The 17,251-nt window shown below is 49.6% G+C and overlaps 1 protein-coding gene across 1 annotated transcript; it reads left to right on the top strand.

Moving 5' to 3' along the window:
• The first annotated feature begins 10,695 nt into the window (after positions 1-10,695).
• SP5 (Sp5 transcription factor) lies at positions 10,696-12,861 on the top strand. Its single transcript, XM_086751110.1, has 2 exons — positions 10,696-11,255; positions 11,788-12,861. The coding sequence occupies exons 1-2, from the start codon at positions 11,205-11,207 to the stop codon at positions 12,838-12,840; spliced, it is 1,104 nt and encodes a 367-aa protein (XP_086607236.1). The 5' UTR covers positions 10,696-11,204; the 3' UTR covers positions 12,841-12,861.
• The last annotated feature ends 4,390 nt before the right edge of the window (positions 12,862-17,251 follow it).

Below are 17,251 nucleotides of genomic sequence, written 5' to 3' on the forward strand. Positions count from 1 at the left end.
AGGTGGAACATCATACAGTATGGTCCCAAGTTGTGTGCCTCTGCTTTTCAGTAGGGCTGTTCAGTCCAACTCCCTGCTCTTCAGCAGGGTTAATATGTGACATAGGACAAGGTCTGTGATCTCCCTGTGTTTTCTTTGATAAGAATGGAATAATAACATACTGCCTCTTTGTAGAGGAGTTGTGAAGATAAATGCTTTAAAGACAATGTGCTCATATTGACTAAAGCTCCTCCCAATACACTCACTGCACAGTTTGACCTTCTTACTCAGGGCTGTCCCAAGATTTTTCTTGTTGGTATGATTCCCATATTTTCCCCCAGCTCCACTGCTGCACTTTTGTTACTCAGAAGAATATCCTGAATATGCCTCACACACCTGGGTGCTATTCTGCTTCCTTACATACCCTGTCACTGGTAAACTTGGCAAGTATATAAAAAGATGAAGACAAGTGAACTGTGAAAAATACTTTCATTACTGGCTGGTGGCAGGAGAGAACAGGGAAGTGCAGACATTAAGTTTCCACCCCTTATCTAGGTTGAATATATATATATGGCTTGAGTGTGAGAGGAGGCCTGTGTAGGAGAGTTCTGAGTGAAATGTTATTTTAACCAAAAAAGAACTCCCCACAGAGATTAGAACAGCTTCAATCAATCACTCAGAGCAGAATGAACTGCTCCATTCATCTTGGTATTCTCATTACCAGTGACCCCAGTGTCGGTGTGTGTGAGTCCACGCTCATTCTTAGCTTCTCCAGCCCGTCCCAGCACTAATGTGGTGCCTGCTCGGAGGTTACCTTTGCAGCCTCTCCGCCTAGAGGGTTAGCCTTTTGCTTCTGACCCCTCCCAAAATGTTAGATTGCACAGGAAAATGAGGTCAAACATATACACCCTATAACACACGCAAATAGGAGCTGAGATCCTGGTCAATCAACGGACTGCAGGAATGTTGGTGGAGATAGAGTTCAGCTATACGGTAACAAGAAAGTCCAGATCTCCAGTCTACTCCCTCCCAGTTCCAGACATCTGACCAGTAACATTAGTTCAGTGTAGCTCTGTTTCCTCTTTCCTGCATCCCTCCTCTGCTGCTTTCCAGTTTTTGATGCTTTACTTTGAGCACTGCAAATAGTGTATAAATGATGGTGGAGCGGCATATACCAAAGGAAAGAACAAAGCTGACTAGATTGCGCTATTTGTAAGTATGTATAAGAAAATACTGATCAGCTGGGGCTTCTCTGTTGGATAGAGCAACAGTAAACAGAGGAAGTGATTAGTTTTATGATAGTGTGATCAAAATCCCTGTGAGGGCTTTAAAACAGAGAGCAGCAACTGACTTGATGACCAATGAGGCATATGGTATCTAAATTAACAGGGAACGTAGGATCTCCCAGGAGGAGGTCATCAGGGTATCAGAAAGCTGAGGCAGAAAGTTCCTTTTGTATGTTGCTACATTAAAATCTTGAGATAAGGGAATGCTGTAATAATATGGAAACTAGATAAAACTGGAAGTGTAACGCCTTCTCTTGAGTCTTTGCTGTAGAGTTTAATGGGTAAGGCTATGCACATTGCTAGAACTACCTCTAACCTCACTGTGTACATTTCTAAAACTTGATTTAAGAGGGATTTTGGTTACTCTGTTCTCTTATAGACACTGTTTTACTTCTAGAATGCAAATGATCTTATCCTTAATTTACAGCTAAGTAAATGAGAACAGGCAGAAGTTCATAAATCAACTGATAACTATATCTCATTAAAGAGAATCACTGGCACTGCAGAGCAGCTTCTCTCTGGAACACTCCATGTGCCAAGCACACTGAGCATGTGTAGCAATGGAAGTGAAAAAAAAAGTAGCAGATCATGACCCCAGGTCAGTTTTTATGGGCATCTATTCCATTGACTTCTGTAAGAATTTTGACAGAAAAATAGTACTATTTTTCACCCTATACTCTAGAGCATCAGTAAGGATGAAAACATTTTATAAAGTTAGTCTGATGACACTGAAGAAATCGCATGACTTTGCACTTGCTTTTTCTCCAGACTTTCTTATTTTAAGATGAAAAATTTGGAAAGTGGTTCTTTGTGGTTTAGTGTGGTGTCCTAAGCAGCAGCCAGCGGTTGTCAATCACAGATTTCTCCTGAATCCACTTACTTGGGCTTAAAAGTGGCTCATGTGATACAGCTGTATAATTTGGGCATTGGACTCCTAGCACTACAGCATCATAGTCTCTCTCTCATTCCCCAGCACAAGGAAAAGGTAATTTAGACTGAGAATACATTTCCATTTTATTGCATTATTTGTCCTTCACAGTGGACCATTATGTAATATGTGATTCTCTCAGCTCAATTCTAGTAGCATATGGGGGCTTCGTGCATCTAGTTGGAGAAATAGGGATGTGAGATTTACTGAGGGAGAGAAGCCAGAAAATGTACCCATTTGAAGGTAATTTCTTTTTGCCCTCCATCTCAGAGGTTCCAGAAGTGTGATAAAATGACGCTGTTTATTAGGCTGGAGCAGGAGTCGCGGCCATTCTGACACCTTTGTCTTCGAGAGAAATACCCTTTCTCCTCTTCTTGTCCTGGGTTCTCAAACAGCTGGTGAAGCTGTTTGCCCCTGAGCAATAGGGGCTGATTAAAGAGTGAAGTGAAATGTGATTTATTCCCAGATGAGAATTGTTTGCTTTGGTTTGTCCTGGCCCGCCAGCCAGCAGGAGGTACATGCCTTGGCCAGTGCTCCTGAGGTTTGAGTTGAGCTGGAGTAATTTGTTTAAGTGTTCGGTGGGGAGCAGTCTGGTAATCTATGTGCAGGACTGAGGCAAGGAGCTCCTCTTTCCAAGCCTGGAGCAGTTGTGTGTATGGCCACGGTTGTTCCTTTTGTAAAGAAGCGACAGGAAGCGGATTCTACTGCATGAGTACAGCGAGAATGGCTTCACGTTTCTACACCTCTGTGAGGATGGAAAGCATAATACAAGCATTGTATACATTTAAAATAATTTTATTGATGGTATTTCTATTTTCAGAATTGAAGAGGGGCAAAATTATGTTTTAATAGTTCACATAATTTATGCATTTACCTATTTATGTATTTTTCTGCATCTCTTAAGTCACCAAGGTACGAATTGACACAGAAACACACCATGCACTGCATTCCTAAAAAGACTTTTCTGTCAGTCTGCGAGGGCAATGTTTTTCAGTCTTTTTGTTCAGCTAAAGAGAGATAAGTCATAAAATTGTAACTGAAGCTTTCCCCAGTCTTCCTTAGGATCCAGGGCCTGTGGTGGCAGCCAGGAAGACTCGCATTTTTTTTTAAATCCTCTCTTGATTTAGAAGTTTGGCTTTTCTAGGTCTCTCTCAAAAACTCTCCCCATGTTGGGGGTCACTTAGCTATGTCGTAGTTGATAGGCACAAGAGGCATTGACTGCCTTTTACCAATATGTATACATTACTGGAAGAAGCTACCTTAAAAGCATTCTACACAGAGAGTCTGTAGAGAGGGTCTTCAGATTATTTCCCTCGGTGTGAAGACAGTGTAGTTTATCCAACACACCTTCAATGCTATGGTCATGTCCCATATCTGTGTCCCTGTTTTGACCCTCACAATCCCACTATGGGGCTTTTTCCTCCTGTCTCTTTCTTTTTTTCCTGGCTGATGTGGAGATGTTGAAGGCTTTGTGTAAGAAAGATTGTTCTGCAAACAAGGAGAGGCTGATGGGGAATGTGAAGCTCAAGGTCAGCCTTGGCTGCAGTGACCGTGAAATGGTGGAGTTCAAGATCCTTAGGGCAGCGAGGAGGTCACACAGCAAGCTCACTACCCTGGACTTCAGGAGAGCAAACTTTGGCCTCTTCAGGGATCTGCAGAGTACCATAGGATAAAGCCCTGGAGGGAAGAGGGGCCTGAGAAAGTTGGTTAATATTCAAGGATCATCTCTTCCAAGCTCAGGAGCAATGCATCCCAGCAAAGGGAAAATCAGGCAAAAATGACAGGATGCCTGCATGGATGAACAAGTTGCTCCTTGACAAACTCAGACACAAAAAGGAAGCCTACAGAGAGTGGAAGCAAGAACTGGTAGCTTGAGAGGAATACAGAGAGATTGTCCGAGTAGCCAGGGATCAGGTTAGGAAAGCTAAAGCCCTGATAGAATTCAATCTGGTCAGGGACATCAAGGGTAACAAGAAAAGCTTCTGTAAGTACATTTGGGATAAAAGAAAGACTAGGGAAAATGTAGGCCCTCTCTGGAAGGAAACGGGAGACCTGGTTACCCAGGACATGGAGAAGGCTGACTTTTTTGCCTCAGTCTTCACCAGCAAGTGCTCTAGGCACATCACCTAAGTCGCAGAAGGCAAAGACAGGAAGTGGGAGAATGAAGAACCGCCAACTGTAGGAGAAGGTCAGGTTCAAGACCATCTAAGGAACCTGAAGGTGAACAAATCCATGGGACCTGATGAGATGCGTCCACAGGTCCTGATGGAACTGGCAGATGAAGTTGCTAAGCCACTATCCATCACATTTGAGAAGCTGTGCCAGTCTGGTGAAATTCCCACTGACTGGAAAAGGGGAAACATAACTGTCATTTTTAACAAAGGAAAAAAGGAAGACCCAGGGAACTACAGGTTAGTCAGTCTCACCCTTATGCCTGGCAAGATCATGGAGCAGATCCTCCTTGAAACTGTGCTAAGGGACATGGAAAATTAGGATGCAATTGGTGATGATCAACATGGCTTCACTAAGGGCAAATCATGCCTGACAAATTTAGTGTCCCTCTACAATAGCATTACAGCCTTGGTGGATAAGGGAAGACAACTGACGTCATCTACCTAGACTTGTGCAAGGCATTTGACACTGTCTCACAGGACATCCTTGTCTCTAAACTGGAAATATATGGATTTGATGGATGGACCACTTGGTGGATAAGGAATTGGCTGGATGGTCACACTGAAAGAGTTGTGGTCAACAGCTCGATGTCCAAGTAGAGACCGATGACAGATGGTGTTCCTCAGGGGTTAGTGTTGGGACTGGAGCTATTTAACATCTTTGTCGGTGACATGGACAGTGAAATTGTGTGCCCTCAGCAAGTTCGCCAACAGCACTGAGCTGTGTGGTGTGGTCGACACGCTGGAGGGAAGGGATGCCATCCAGAAGGACCTTGACACAGTTGAGAGATAGGACCAGGAGAACCTCATGAAGTTCAGCCAGGCCAAGTGCAAGGTTCTGCACATGGGTCAGGGCAATCCCAAGCACAAACACAGGGTGGGCAGAGAATGGATTAACAGCAGCCCTGAGGAGAAGGACGTGAGTATGTTGATTGATGAGAAGCTCAGCATGAGCTGGTAATGCATGCTTGCAGCCCAGAAAGCCAACTGCATGCTTTGAGGGCCGCAAAGATGATCAGAGGGCTGGAGCACCTCTCCTATGAGCACAGGCTGAGAGAGTTGGGGCTGTTCAGCCTGGAGAAGAGAAGGCTCCGGGGAGACCTTATAGTGGTCTTCCAGTACCTAAAGGGAGCCTACAAGAAAACTAGTGAAGGACTTTCTACAAGGTCATGTAGTGATATGACAAGGGGTAGTGGCTTCAGACTGGAAGAGGCTAGATTTAGATTAGATATAAAGAAGAAATGCTTCGCTATGAGGGTGGTGAGGCACTGGCACGGGTTTCACAGAAAGGTGGTTGATGCCCCATCCCTGGAAGTGTTCAAGGCCAGGTTGGATGGGTCTTTGAACAGACTGATGTAGTGGAAGGTGTCTCTACCTAGGGCAGGGGGGTTGGACTAGATGACCTTTAAAGGTCCCTTCCAACTCAAACCATTCTATGATTCTACGATTGTGGATTTTTTTTTATACACTCTTGTTCAGTAGTCCTTGAAGCATGCATTATTTCAAAAGCGATTCTTGAAATATTGAAAAATATTGCTATTAGAAAATACTTAATCTTTTCTATACCAAAATATTCTAGAATTACAACACAAGTTCATTAAGTAACAAGTGTATTTTTACAGTGTTGAATTAATCCATTCGGCCAAATCGATAGCAAGGTGGCAGCCGTATGATCATCCAGTATTTATGTGTATGTTGAACAGTGATCTAAGCTTTGGGCTGTTACCAGTTTTGACATAGTATAGACACAGACACCTGTTTAGATTGTCAATAAATATACTAAGTAACTAAAATTAATTAGCATGAGACACGGTTTTTAGGTAATATACTCTCTGCAGTTAAAAGGAGGCAAATAACAGTTTAATTACCTTTTCATTCCATCCTGAATAATTACAGTGCAAGAAAAGTGTGGCTGTATGTATCTGTACTCATAAAATAAGTTTCCCATCCAGTCTTCCCCAAACAAATGCATTCCACCAAAAATACAGTCTTTTTTTACCTAATGTTTCCCAAAATGAGAGGACAAGCAGGGTGCACACAGCAGATCCTTTTCAGCTGCTCACCAGAGTCTTGTCTTGCTTTCCATTTTGTAGAAGTCCGTTTCTAGCCATTAGAGTGGTGAAGAAAATGCAGCCGTGTACGCCAGAGGCAGAAAGGCGTTTCCAGAGAGCTTGAAATGACCGTTTTTAACTGAAAGGTGTCCCAGGCATTCTGAGTGGAACCAAGAATAACACTTTCAATATTTATATAGTTAAGAGTCTGATTCCTTTTTAAAGTATGGAAGCAAGGAGAGGAAGTACACCCAAAACTGTTCACCAGTGTTCCCCACGGCAGGAGGAGGAGTCACAAAGGGACAGCCAAGGAAAGGGTAGAAGATGAATACATTAAGATATTTAAACCTTTAACAACAGGCAGTAAAGCTGTAGTGAAGCATAACATTTGTCCTGCTTTTCTTAAAGCATAGCTCAGCTTTCAGAAGTTTGGGAAATCCTCAATTAATCTTTGTGAAATCCACACCTAGACTGGGAAATGTTGAGGCAAGCCTTTAAACCCGAAGTATGTCTTTGTGTGTGCCGATCTTGTCTAGGGTTTTGTGTTTTTTCTTTATGCACAGAAAAATGCAGGAGATGCTTTAGCAGTTTTTAATCTTTCTTTTATTTTTATCTACTGATGTTCAAATTAAACTCTATTAAAACTTAGGAGATACAATTGTATTAAAAATGTTTGTTGGTAATCTGAAGCCCATAAATAAAATACACTAGCATGTTAAAAATATGAACTGATGACTGCTCTTATTATGCCAGGCATGTTGCCTAGAATTAAAATGTCAATATGCTGAAGTAAATAATAATAGTATTAACGGCACATAACTCAGCTGTTGGCGGTATCCACACATGCTTGGAGCTGTGTACATAGGGTAATTCACCTTACTTCTGCTGAAACTTCTTGCTGTTGTGGCTAGATGGTTTCTTTCAGTAAGGCTTTAAACCAGACAGTTGTGGTGTGAATGAGGAATGGTGTGAAGACGCTGCCTTTTGGAGCAAACTTATTTAAAGCCTGTTCAGGTTTAAAGCTTGCCGCACCCTCATGGAGAACTTGACTAGGAGGCTTGGCCACATGTTGATGCAGCTGTTCACTTAAAGATGCTCATGTTCCTGATTCTTTGTCACAATTGTTTAGGAACAGTAGTTCATGTAAGGCAGCCCCAGATCCCCAGGCTGGGGTCAGGCAGGTGGCCAGAGCCCATCCAGGCTCCCAGGGTCATTCATGGCTGTGCTGGAAAACCTGGGAGACTGAGGGGTTATAGGAGGGACTGGAGGGTTCATGGCACAGGACCGCAAACGTCTTGGGAGGGACTAGGGCTGTCATGAGAGGACCTGTGGCAGTGTGAGCCGTCACTGGGACAGGCTCTGAGGTGGCCTCGGGGGTGGGGTGCTCGGGGCCCAGGAGGCAGAGGCACGGCGGAGACTGTGCAGGGGACCCCGGCACCCAGGCAGCTGTTATTCCCAGGCACTTTTTTTTCTCTGCTACCTGCGTTCTCACCGGGGTCCGAAGAGCCCTACATGGTGGGGCAGGCGCCCTGGAACACCTGAATCTGAAAAATCCTGATTTTGAAGACACCTGTCAATGAAGATGCTGACTCCTGTTTTAATGTCCGCTGTGCTCTCCCCGCCCGCCGTGGTAGGCAGGGCCCCGGAGGCAGCAGGGCCGGGGGAGACCAGCCCCCCTCGCCCCCAGCTTTTCCTGCACCCCGGCCCCGGCCCCGACGGCGCTGCCGCCGCCTCCCGCGCCGCTCCCCGTCCCTGTGTCTCTGTGTTACACCGGGATGCGGCAACAGCCCGTTTCTCAGGGAAATGGTGCTTTGTGTAACTGAATTGACATTTGGCCTTGATACCTGTATCTCCTGATAACTGAAACAAATTTCTAAAATAAATATTGTACTTTGATCTTCCAGCCCTGCATTTTTAATGACAGCGCTGAACATCACTTCATTAAGAATACATTTCAGGAGACTGAAACGCTCCGAGTTTGAACACTAATTATTTGTACAGAAAATTATGACTGCGACGTTTCATTATTCAGCCCATTGGTTTCTTCCAGAAATGAGAAATTGTTCTCGATTTTTGAGTAATGTGCATTCGTGGATGCAGATTTATGGCATTTGTAGTGCGGCATCTGTACAGAAACTTACCCAACTTCCCACCAACTCTTTCGTAACGTGACAAGTCATGTTGATTCATCGAGATATCTGGGGAAATAGTGTACCTTAAAGCTTGGAGGGGAACCTCGGGGTGTTCGGTGTCTCCTGAATTGCCTATCGACTCTCGTTTCGTTTGTAAATATTGTTCAGATTATTCTCCTGGCAATGGTTTGATAAAACGAATTAACAGAAATCGAGGTAGGAATTAAATCGGGCACCTCGTAGGAGTCCGGGGTTGGGACAACTTTGTGGCTCTGGAAGTTTAGGGACGACGCAAGTGCGAGCGCCGCCGTTTCGCCGTCCCGGCGGGTTATTGCTTTCCCGGGACCAGAGGTGCGGGGCGGGGTCCCCTTGTCGGGCCCCCCCTCCCCGGTCCAGCTGCCCCGGCCGCTGCGCTGGGGTGAGAGGGGGGGCGGGTGCGCTCCGGCCCCAGTGCGGCTCCAGTGGCCCGGCCCGGGCACCCGGCGGCTGCGGGCGGGGGTGTGCGGGTGTGAATCTGGGGGGGGGGTGCGTGTGCGCGCCCTCCCGGCTGCTGCCGGGCCGCGGACTCCCGCGGCAGCGGCGAGCCTTGCCTCGGTGCGTCAGTGTGCGGTGAAAGCGCTGGGTGCGGGGCGCTTATCTCCCTGACACCCACCTGAGGAAGCGGTTACCTGGCGCGGGAGAAGAGCCTGGAGTGGCTGCTGCCTGGGGGATATCAGTGTCACCCGGGGTCGAGCTTTTACCTCTCCCCAGGACTCAATATGGAGCCGTGGGAGAGGAGTTGGCACTTTAATCCCTTCAAAGAAACCGAGCTAATTCAAGCCCTACAACTCTTGGAAGTCTTTGAGCGGACAGTGATTGTTTCCACAGGAAAGCCAGATAAAGATCTCTGTGCTGGCGTTTAAAGGGACTTCGGCGGCGGTGTGAATACAATTGAACCCGGCGACTGCGGGGAGGATCGAGTTACCTGGGCCAACAGCGCCGGAGGACCAGAGCCCGCCGGCATCTGCCCGAGAGGGCACCCCCCCCCCCCCCCCCCCCCGACGGAGCCCAACGCACTCGTTTGGTGCCCGGCCAAAGAGCCCGGCCCAGGCCTCTGCCGTGGCCTCGGAGCAGATGGGGAAGCGGCGAGGAGAGGAGAGGAGAGGAGCGCGCTCCCAGGGCCCCGCCGGAGCGCGGGCTGAGCGGGGCCGCGCGGGGCCCCCGGCGCTCAGCAGCAGGCGGTGGCGTTGAGCTGTGACCCAGACGCGCCCGGCGGCGGCCAGCAGGGATGGAGCCGCCCCGCGCCCGGCGGCGAGCAGCGCGGGTTGGAGCCGTCTGGCAGAGGCGCGTACCTCTCTGTGCGGGCACAGGCCGGAGGGTGAGGGGGCAGAGCCCAGTCCGGCCTGGTGGCAGGAGGTGGGTGAGGGGGTGGTGGCAGAGACCCGGTAACGGGGTCCGCGCCCCCGAGGAGCCCCCGGACCCGCTGTGGCCCCGGGCCGGGCCGGGCCGGGCAGGCCTCGCGGGGCCGCCAGGCGCGCAATCCGGCAGCTACGTGCGCGCATCCCCGCTCCAGAGCCGCTGTCCAGAGACTCCCGGCTTCAGCTAAAGACAGGACGGCTTCCACACCCGTCTCCCGCTGGGGAAGAAGAAACTTTTCCGTCCCGTGTCCCGGTCTGTCCGGTGGCAACCCCGCCGTCCCCGCCCCGAGCCCGCTCGCCTGGCCCCGCGCCGGGCCGGGGCGCCGGATAACGCAGGGTTCCGCGCCGGCGGGGCGAGGGGAAACCAAACCCAGCTACCAGTGCGGGAAACGTGCGGTTGTTTGCGGAGTCATACTGAGGGCATATCCCTTAGCCTCGGGGGAAGGGCGGGCGGAGGGAGGGAGGGAGCGGGGAGGAACCACCGACAATTCCTCCGGGAAGTTTTACGACTGGGATCGACCAGCCCCGATCAGGTGAACTCGCTGTGCTCCTGATGTTACTTTGAGTCATCAAACACTAGCAGCGGAATCCGGAGGCAGATTTCTCGGGCGATAACAAAGACACATTGCCACTTTAGGGCTCTGCCAGGAATCCTTAATTGCAAAAAAAAAAAAAAAAAAAAAAAAAAGAAAGAAAGAAAAAAGAAAGAAAGAAAGAAAAAAGAGGGGGGGGGGATCCAGTGTCTTGCACATCCAGTGCGAGGGTCTCCAGGCGGTGAGGGGTCCTTTGATCAAGAAAATCCAATTATTTGTGTATATACATTTCCCACATAGTGATTACTTCATTAATTGTCCCGCCTTTATCTCCTCCCTTCCCATCCCCCCTAATAATCAGTTCTTTTATCCAGACCAACAAACACACCATAGGAGCTTTGTGGATTCAAAGGATTTGCTTTCGCTTCTGAAAGAGCCGCTATTCTTTGATGATTGGGTAGCGGCAAACTTCAAAGCCATAAATCTTCCCTCTGACTGGCTGGCGGCCCAGCAAAGTCCTTATCAAATTCTTGGAGGTGATCCTGGTGCAGTCAGACAGTCCGCGGAGATCGCCCGGCGCGGGGGGGCGGGACAGCCGCGGAGGCGAAGAGATCAGAGGGAAGGAGACCGGGAGAGGGGAACCGGGCAGCTCCTCGCCTTCCCCTCGGCGGCTCCATGCCTCGCCGGTGCCCCGGCGCCCTCCCCTCGCCCCGGGCGCAGTAGAGCCATGGCCGCCGTGGCTGTCCTCCGCAACGACTCGCTGCAGGCTTTCCTCCAGGTCGGTACCCGCGCCCGGGGTGGCTGGCAGGGCCCCGCGTCCCACGGAGCGGCGCAGCCGCAACGTGCCTTGCGTGGGGGCGGCCGGCGCCTGCCGCCTCCCTCCCGGGGCTTCACCCCCGCGGTGGCCCGGGAGGGGTGGACAGGGGCGCCCCGCGGGGTGAAGAGGCCGGGCCCGGGCTCCTCGGGCCGGCACCTTCCCTCTCCGGCCGGGAGCCCCGCTGCAGCGCCGGGGCGGGGGGAGGGCGCGGGGCGAGGGCCGCCCGCTGCCCGCCGCGGCCGCTTCCCCCGGCCCGGGAGAGGCGGCGGGGCCAGCGGCAGCGGGCGCAGGCGGGACCGGTCTCCGGGCGGGGCGGGGTGGGGTGGGGGCCGGGCCCGTCCTGCCCGCTCCGCGCGCGCTGTTTGGGAAGTTTGCAGGGGGCGGCGGGGCGCCTCCGGCAGCGCGCGGGCAGGGGCCCAGCAAGTTTCCCGCGGGGCGGCGGCGGCGGGCGGCGAGTAACGCGCTCTCCTCCCTCCCTCCCGCTGCCGCGCAGGACCGCACCCCCAGCGCCTCCCCAGAGTTGGCCAAGCACTCGCCGCTGGCTCTTCTGGCCGCCACCTGTAGCCGGATCGGACAGCCGGGCGCACCGCCCTCGGACTTCCTGCCGGTCTCCTACGACCCGACGCTGGGATCCCCCTCCAGGATCTTCCACCCGTGGAGCGGCGAGATGCCGGCGCACTCCCCGGGGGGGCTGCCGCCGCCGCACCCCAGCCTGGGGCTGACCCCTCAGAAGAACCACCTGCAGCCCTCTTTCGGGGGGGCGCACGAACTGCCCCTCACCCCCCCGGCGGACCCCTCCTACCCTTACGAGTTCTCCCCCGTCAAGATGCTGCCCTCCTCTATGGCCGCCCTGCCGTCCAGCTGCCCCCCCGCCTACGTCCCCTACGCCGCGCAGGCCGCCCTGCCGCCCGGCTACTCCAACCTGCTGCCGCCCGCGCAGCCCTGCCGGCAGCTCTCGCCCAACCCGCCGCCCGAGGACATCCCTTGGTGGAGCATCCAGCAGCCCGGCCCCCCGGGCGGCTGCGGCCACCGCTTCCCCGCGGCGGCGGCGCTGCCGCGGAGCCTGGTGCTGGGCCGCTCGGACTTCGCCCAGTACCAGACGCAGATCGCCGCCCTGCTGCAGACCAAGTCTCCCCTGGCGGCCACGGCCAGGAGGTGCCGCCGCTGCCGCTGCCCCAACTGCCAGTCGGCCGCGGGCAGCGCCCCGGAGGCGGAGCCGGGCAAGAAGAAGCAGCACGTCTGCCACATCCCGGGCTGCGGCAAGGTGTACGGCAAGACCTCGCACCTGAAGGCGCACCTGCGCTGGCACACGGGCGAGCGGCCCTTCGTCTGCAACTGGCTCTTCTGCGGGAAGAGCTTCACCCGCTCCGACGAGCTGCAGCGGCACCTGCGGACTCACACGGGCGAGAAGCGCTTCGTCTGTCCCGAGTGCGGGAAGCGCTTCATGCGCAGCGACCACCTGGCCAAGCACGTCAAGACCCACCAGAACAAGAAGCTGAAGGCGGCGGCGGACGGCGTCAAGCGGGAGGACGGTCGCGACCTGTGACCGCCGGGCGGCGGGGCAGGACCGGACCGGGCCCGGCGGCAGCGGCGGCCGTCGCACCTGCGGGCCGAGCTGAGCCTCTCCGTGCCGCGGCGGGGACCTGGGCTGAGGGCGCCGCTCAGCCGCGCGGCCGGGACCAGGGCGGCGGCGGCGGGAGAGAGGGCGGCCGGCTCGCGGACTTCGCGTCGGGCCCGGCCGGCGGGAGGAGCCACGGCCCCCGCGGACCCTCGGGCCCGGGACCGGACGCTCGTAGGACCCCGGGGCCGCCGCCGCGCGCCCTCGGCACGGGACAGGCGCCCTCCCCGCCCCGGGGCGCGGCTGACGGGGAGGCCGCGGGCGCTGGGGCGGGAGCGGGGCCACCCCGGTGCCCGGCCCTCGGTGCTTTCAGGGGAAAAGACTGAAGCTTTGTGTACAGGTTATTTAATAGTTCTGTTCCGATACAAGTGTTTCTCTCCTCGTCCTCGGCCCCGTGCGGGGGTCCAGCATGAGATGTTTCTGTAAAGCGACCCGCGGCTGCAGCGTGAAATAAACACGTTAACACTGGGGTCACGCAGAGAAGCTCCCGCCGCGCCGGTTTCCTTTGCTTCTCCCCGGGCTCGCCCCCGCCTCCCCCCTCGCAGAGCGCCGGGCCTCTCCGCGCGCGGCCGCCGCCTTCCCGCCATTTCCCGCCGAGGGGGCGGCGGGCGCTGGCGCGGCCGGGCCCGGCCTCGCCCCCGCGGCCAAGCGGAGCCCAGCGCACGGTGACCGGGGAGCTGCTCATGGTAAACACCTTTAAAATCCCTAGCTTCTTCGGACTGGCGTTGGCCTGTTGTTTGGGTTTTTATTATTATTTTAAATTATTGTCATCATTTTGTTTCCTACTCATGAAGGAAAGAGAGAAAAGGGAAACGCGTAGCGCCAGCACGGGGAGCGAACGCGGGGGTCAAGTACTGCAGACTGGGGTGTACGTTTGAGCGGAGGTAGGCAGCAAAGTCAATCATGCCCTTGCTCAGAGAGCGCCGGGCCACAGGGCCTGCGACAACCAGCCGTGCCCAGCCTGAGGTTGGCTGTGGCACAGCAGAGCCAAAACGTGCTTTCCGTACGCTAACTTTCTGTGAAATTGCAGCATTTGAGGGTGAGCTGCTTGTTACCCTCCCAGTGTGATGAAACGACAGTCTCTCCTGCATGGGGAAAGAAAATTTGGCACAAAACTGTGTTTAAAAGTTTTTGGTAGACAGTGACAGCTTTTAGGGTTCTTTATGTCTCATTGGGCATCACGTAAGTATGAGTTTAGGCATACATTTATTTTGGCGAATTTCTTTAATTACCTTTTTACTATGAAATTTGCATAGAACAAACAAACGAGGAACCTGATTAGTAATTTGCTAAATTTTTCATTTTAACATAGAGAATATGTTATGTGGTCCTTATATTTTTTCCAAGTCAGCTTTATTTTCTGGTTACCTAATGAGACAGCCAAATAAGAAGTGCCATTGAAACTTTGCTGGGAGTGACCTGGAACTGTTCAGCCTCAGAGGAGTTCCTCTCGTGGCAGTTGTCAAACAAGCTTTGGCACAACGGTAATCATAGAGATATGCTCTGCCTTGGACTTCTGAATCAAGAAAAGCAGCAGCTCAGTAAGTGTTTGTAATGACAGAGTGTGTTAGACTGGTGTGTTTGTGTGTGTCAAATATGGCAAAGAATCTATTCGCTGAGGAAATAATGAGATGAGCCAATACCACCAGAACCCTCACATCTGAAATAATGAGAAGTTAATGGACAGTTACCATGGTACAGCTCCTCAACAATATTTTAATGTTTATTATTCTGAATGAATTTCTCACAGCATATTCTTAGGGTCAACTTGATAGATTAATAACCAAGCAGTTATCTTCTTTACTACTAAAGAATCTTCTATAACCTGTCCTATTATAGAAAGCCTTGTGAGAAATACGTTTAACTTCACTGGTTAGCATTCTTTTGCCAAAGACACGGGCTCTAGAAGCACGTTGCTGAAGGATATTAAGTAGAAGGTACCTTTAGTGTTCAGAATGAGTGACAGGAAAGCAGGAAATAATTGATAGGCCTGATCCAGAAGTCCTTAGTCAAAAAAGTCTTTGAGACAAAAGCGCATCACAGTTACTACTGACATATGATTTAAATCTGTCATCACGAAACATAATGTTTCTGCTTTTTAAATTGTTTCATGGCATACGGCGGCAACCTGCTTCCTTTCTTTGATAATAAGTTACATTAACAATGTAGTCTTACAGAATTCAGGACTGTTTTAAAGAGAGTTTGTTTCACTAAATAGTCTTTCAATTCTGTGTCCATAGCACACCTACTTAAACTGGACAGTAAAGGAAAGTACTTTTGTTCGTAGCAGTTGAGGGGAAATGACAGTATCCCAGAGTGTGACAAGTCCACTTCCAGGATAAAATAATCGACTTGGATGCTGCCACACAGTAACGGCCTTTCGCTGCTACGTGAGTGCCAAGATCAAGATGAAGTATTAATGTGAGCTGAAACAATGTATTGGATGGTTTCTGGCACAAATTCAGCCTAAGAACTAGAGAACTATTCCTATTAGAGCAGAGGTAACTAGCAGAAAATAGCCTGATAATCGTAGACATAATGAGTTCTAATCTGGACCATTATGGAAAGTTTTTCTCTAGTTGAATGACAAATAGAATTTAACCAGCATCTGTGCTGTCTGGTCTGGCCAGACTATTTTGCTTTCTTACTTGTTCCTGAAGACACAACTTGTACTGAAATACTGAAGATTCTACCACTCACTTAAGCATGAGCCTGCAAGTAATGAGCCTGGCAGCACTTAAACATGAGCCTGGCAGCACCAGCACCATGTCAAGGAGTGGTGGTATCTGATTAAAAAAAAAAAACAATAAAAGCAGTGGCATGTTGTAGCCTATGCACCTTGTACAATAGCTGTATGATGACTACACTTAAAGCATGAAAGTGTACAGGTTAAAAATATGTGTAGGCAAAATTAGTTAAGTACCTCTCATAAGAAAGAGATACATTTAAGTGAAAACCTACAATATCAAATGCTAGTGAAAATCTTAATCTGTGAGGATAGTACAAAAAAAAAAGGCAGAAAATTAGGGATTTATAATACAAGGTAAGTAAATGTAACAGCTTAGAATATTAAAAATATTTAATGAAACATTATTTCTCTCTAAAGCTTTTAAATAGTTCATTGGAAAAAGAGGGCATATCCGTCATAGCTGTCTCATATTCATCTCTAAATAGCTAAATCATATGATAGCTTTTCAATTGAAATCGTTAAACTTTTATAGTAATATGGCATTTAAATATACATGTGACCTTTCTGATGTGTGTGTAGAGCGTTACAAAAATATATTGCTTACATCTCAAAAATTTATTTCTAGTTGGCAAATTGCACTCTATAATAAAATTAACTTTTAATTTTGCATTCACAAAATACATTTTACACTTTTAGCTGTTTCCAATCAACTAGAACAGCTGTTCATTTTATACAATTAAATGATTAATATTCTTTTTAATTATACATTTTGAGTACATATGCTGCTCAAGGTCAATTCGTTTCTGAATTTTAAATCTTAAATGTCGTTGGTATAATAGACACATATAAACTAATTCATCTTGTAGTTAATTCAGATTAATTAATCTTTACCAAAAAATCAGGATGTTGTTTAAAAACTTAAGATTTGGCATGTTTTCTATCTTGAAAAGTGACTTTCACACTTGGACAAACTTTTAAGCAGAGAACATTTGAAAAAAAAGCAACCAACGTTGTTCTTCAGATAGTTTTGATGGGTTTTTTTAACATGTTAATAGAATTATTTTTAGTTAAGGGCCAAATAGAGTAAGACTTTCACCTGGGAGAAGGTTGCAAGATTCGCCTTTTGGTCCTGACTGACCAGATTCTCACTGTAATAATCCAACACATTTATAATGTTATGTTTTATACATCCTCAATTATTATTACAGAAAAAGTAGGATAAAGGTTTTTTTAAACTGTATTTGGAGATGTCCTTCCTAAAACCATCGCCATGTAATTCTTCCTTCCATACTACATTATAGGTGGAATTTTTTAAACAAATATTTAATCTTAAATTATTTGCAGATTTTCAGAGATTGCATTAAGTTTTAAAGTAACTGCAACTTAACTATTTCAGTTTGCAAATTCTTACCTATATCTAATATGTCTTGAATACTGAAGAAATAGGGAATATAAAATGCTGATGTCTTGAAACTTTTAGATGAAAGATACATTTTACTGTTCCATTATATTCAAGGATTTTAGCAGACCACTAAAAATTTCATAAATGGGGTACATTCATATCTCTGCGCAAGTAGATGCACAATTATCGAGGCACGTTTAAATGAGCCGTGTCACATTTAATAGATCTTGCCAGCTTATGCCTGTATG

This window comes from Chlamydotis macqueenii, chromosome 6 (assembly GCF_036417535.1).
Source record: "Chlamydotis macqueenii isolate bChlMac1 chromosome 6, bChlMac1.mat, whole genome shotgun sequence".
In the NCBI taxonomy this organism is placed as follows: Eukaryota; Metazoa; Chordata; class Aves; order Otidiformes; family Otididae; genus Chlamydotis; species Chlamydotis macqueenii.

Coding starts and splice junctions, on each gene's coding strand:
- SP5 (XM_086751110.1), top strand. CDS start 11,205: ATGGCCGCCGTGGCTGTCCTCCGCAACGACTCGCTGCAGGCTTTCCTC. Junction 11,256..11,787: donor CGCTGCAGGCTTTCCTCCAG/GTCGGTACCCGC, acceptor GCTGCCGCGCAG/GACCGCACCCCCAGCGCCTC.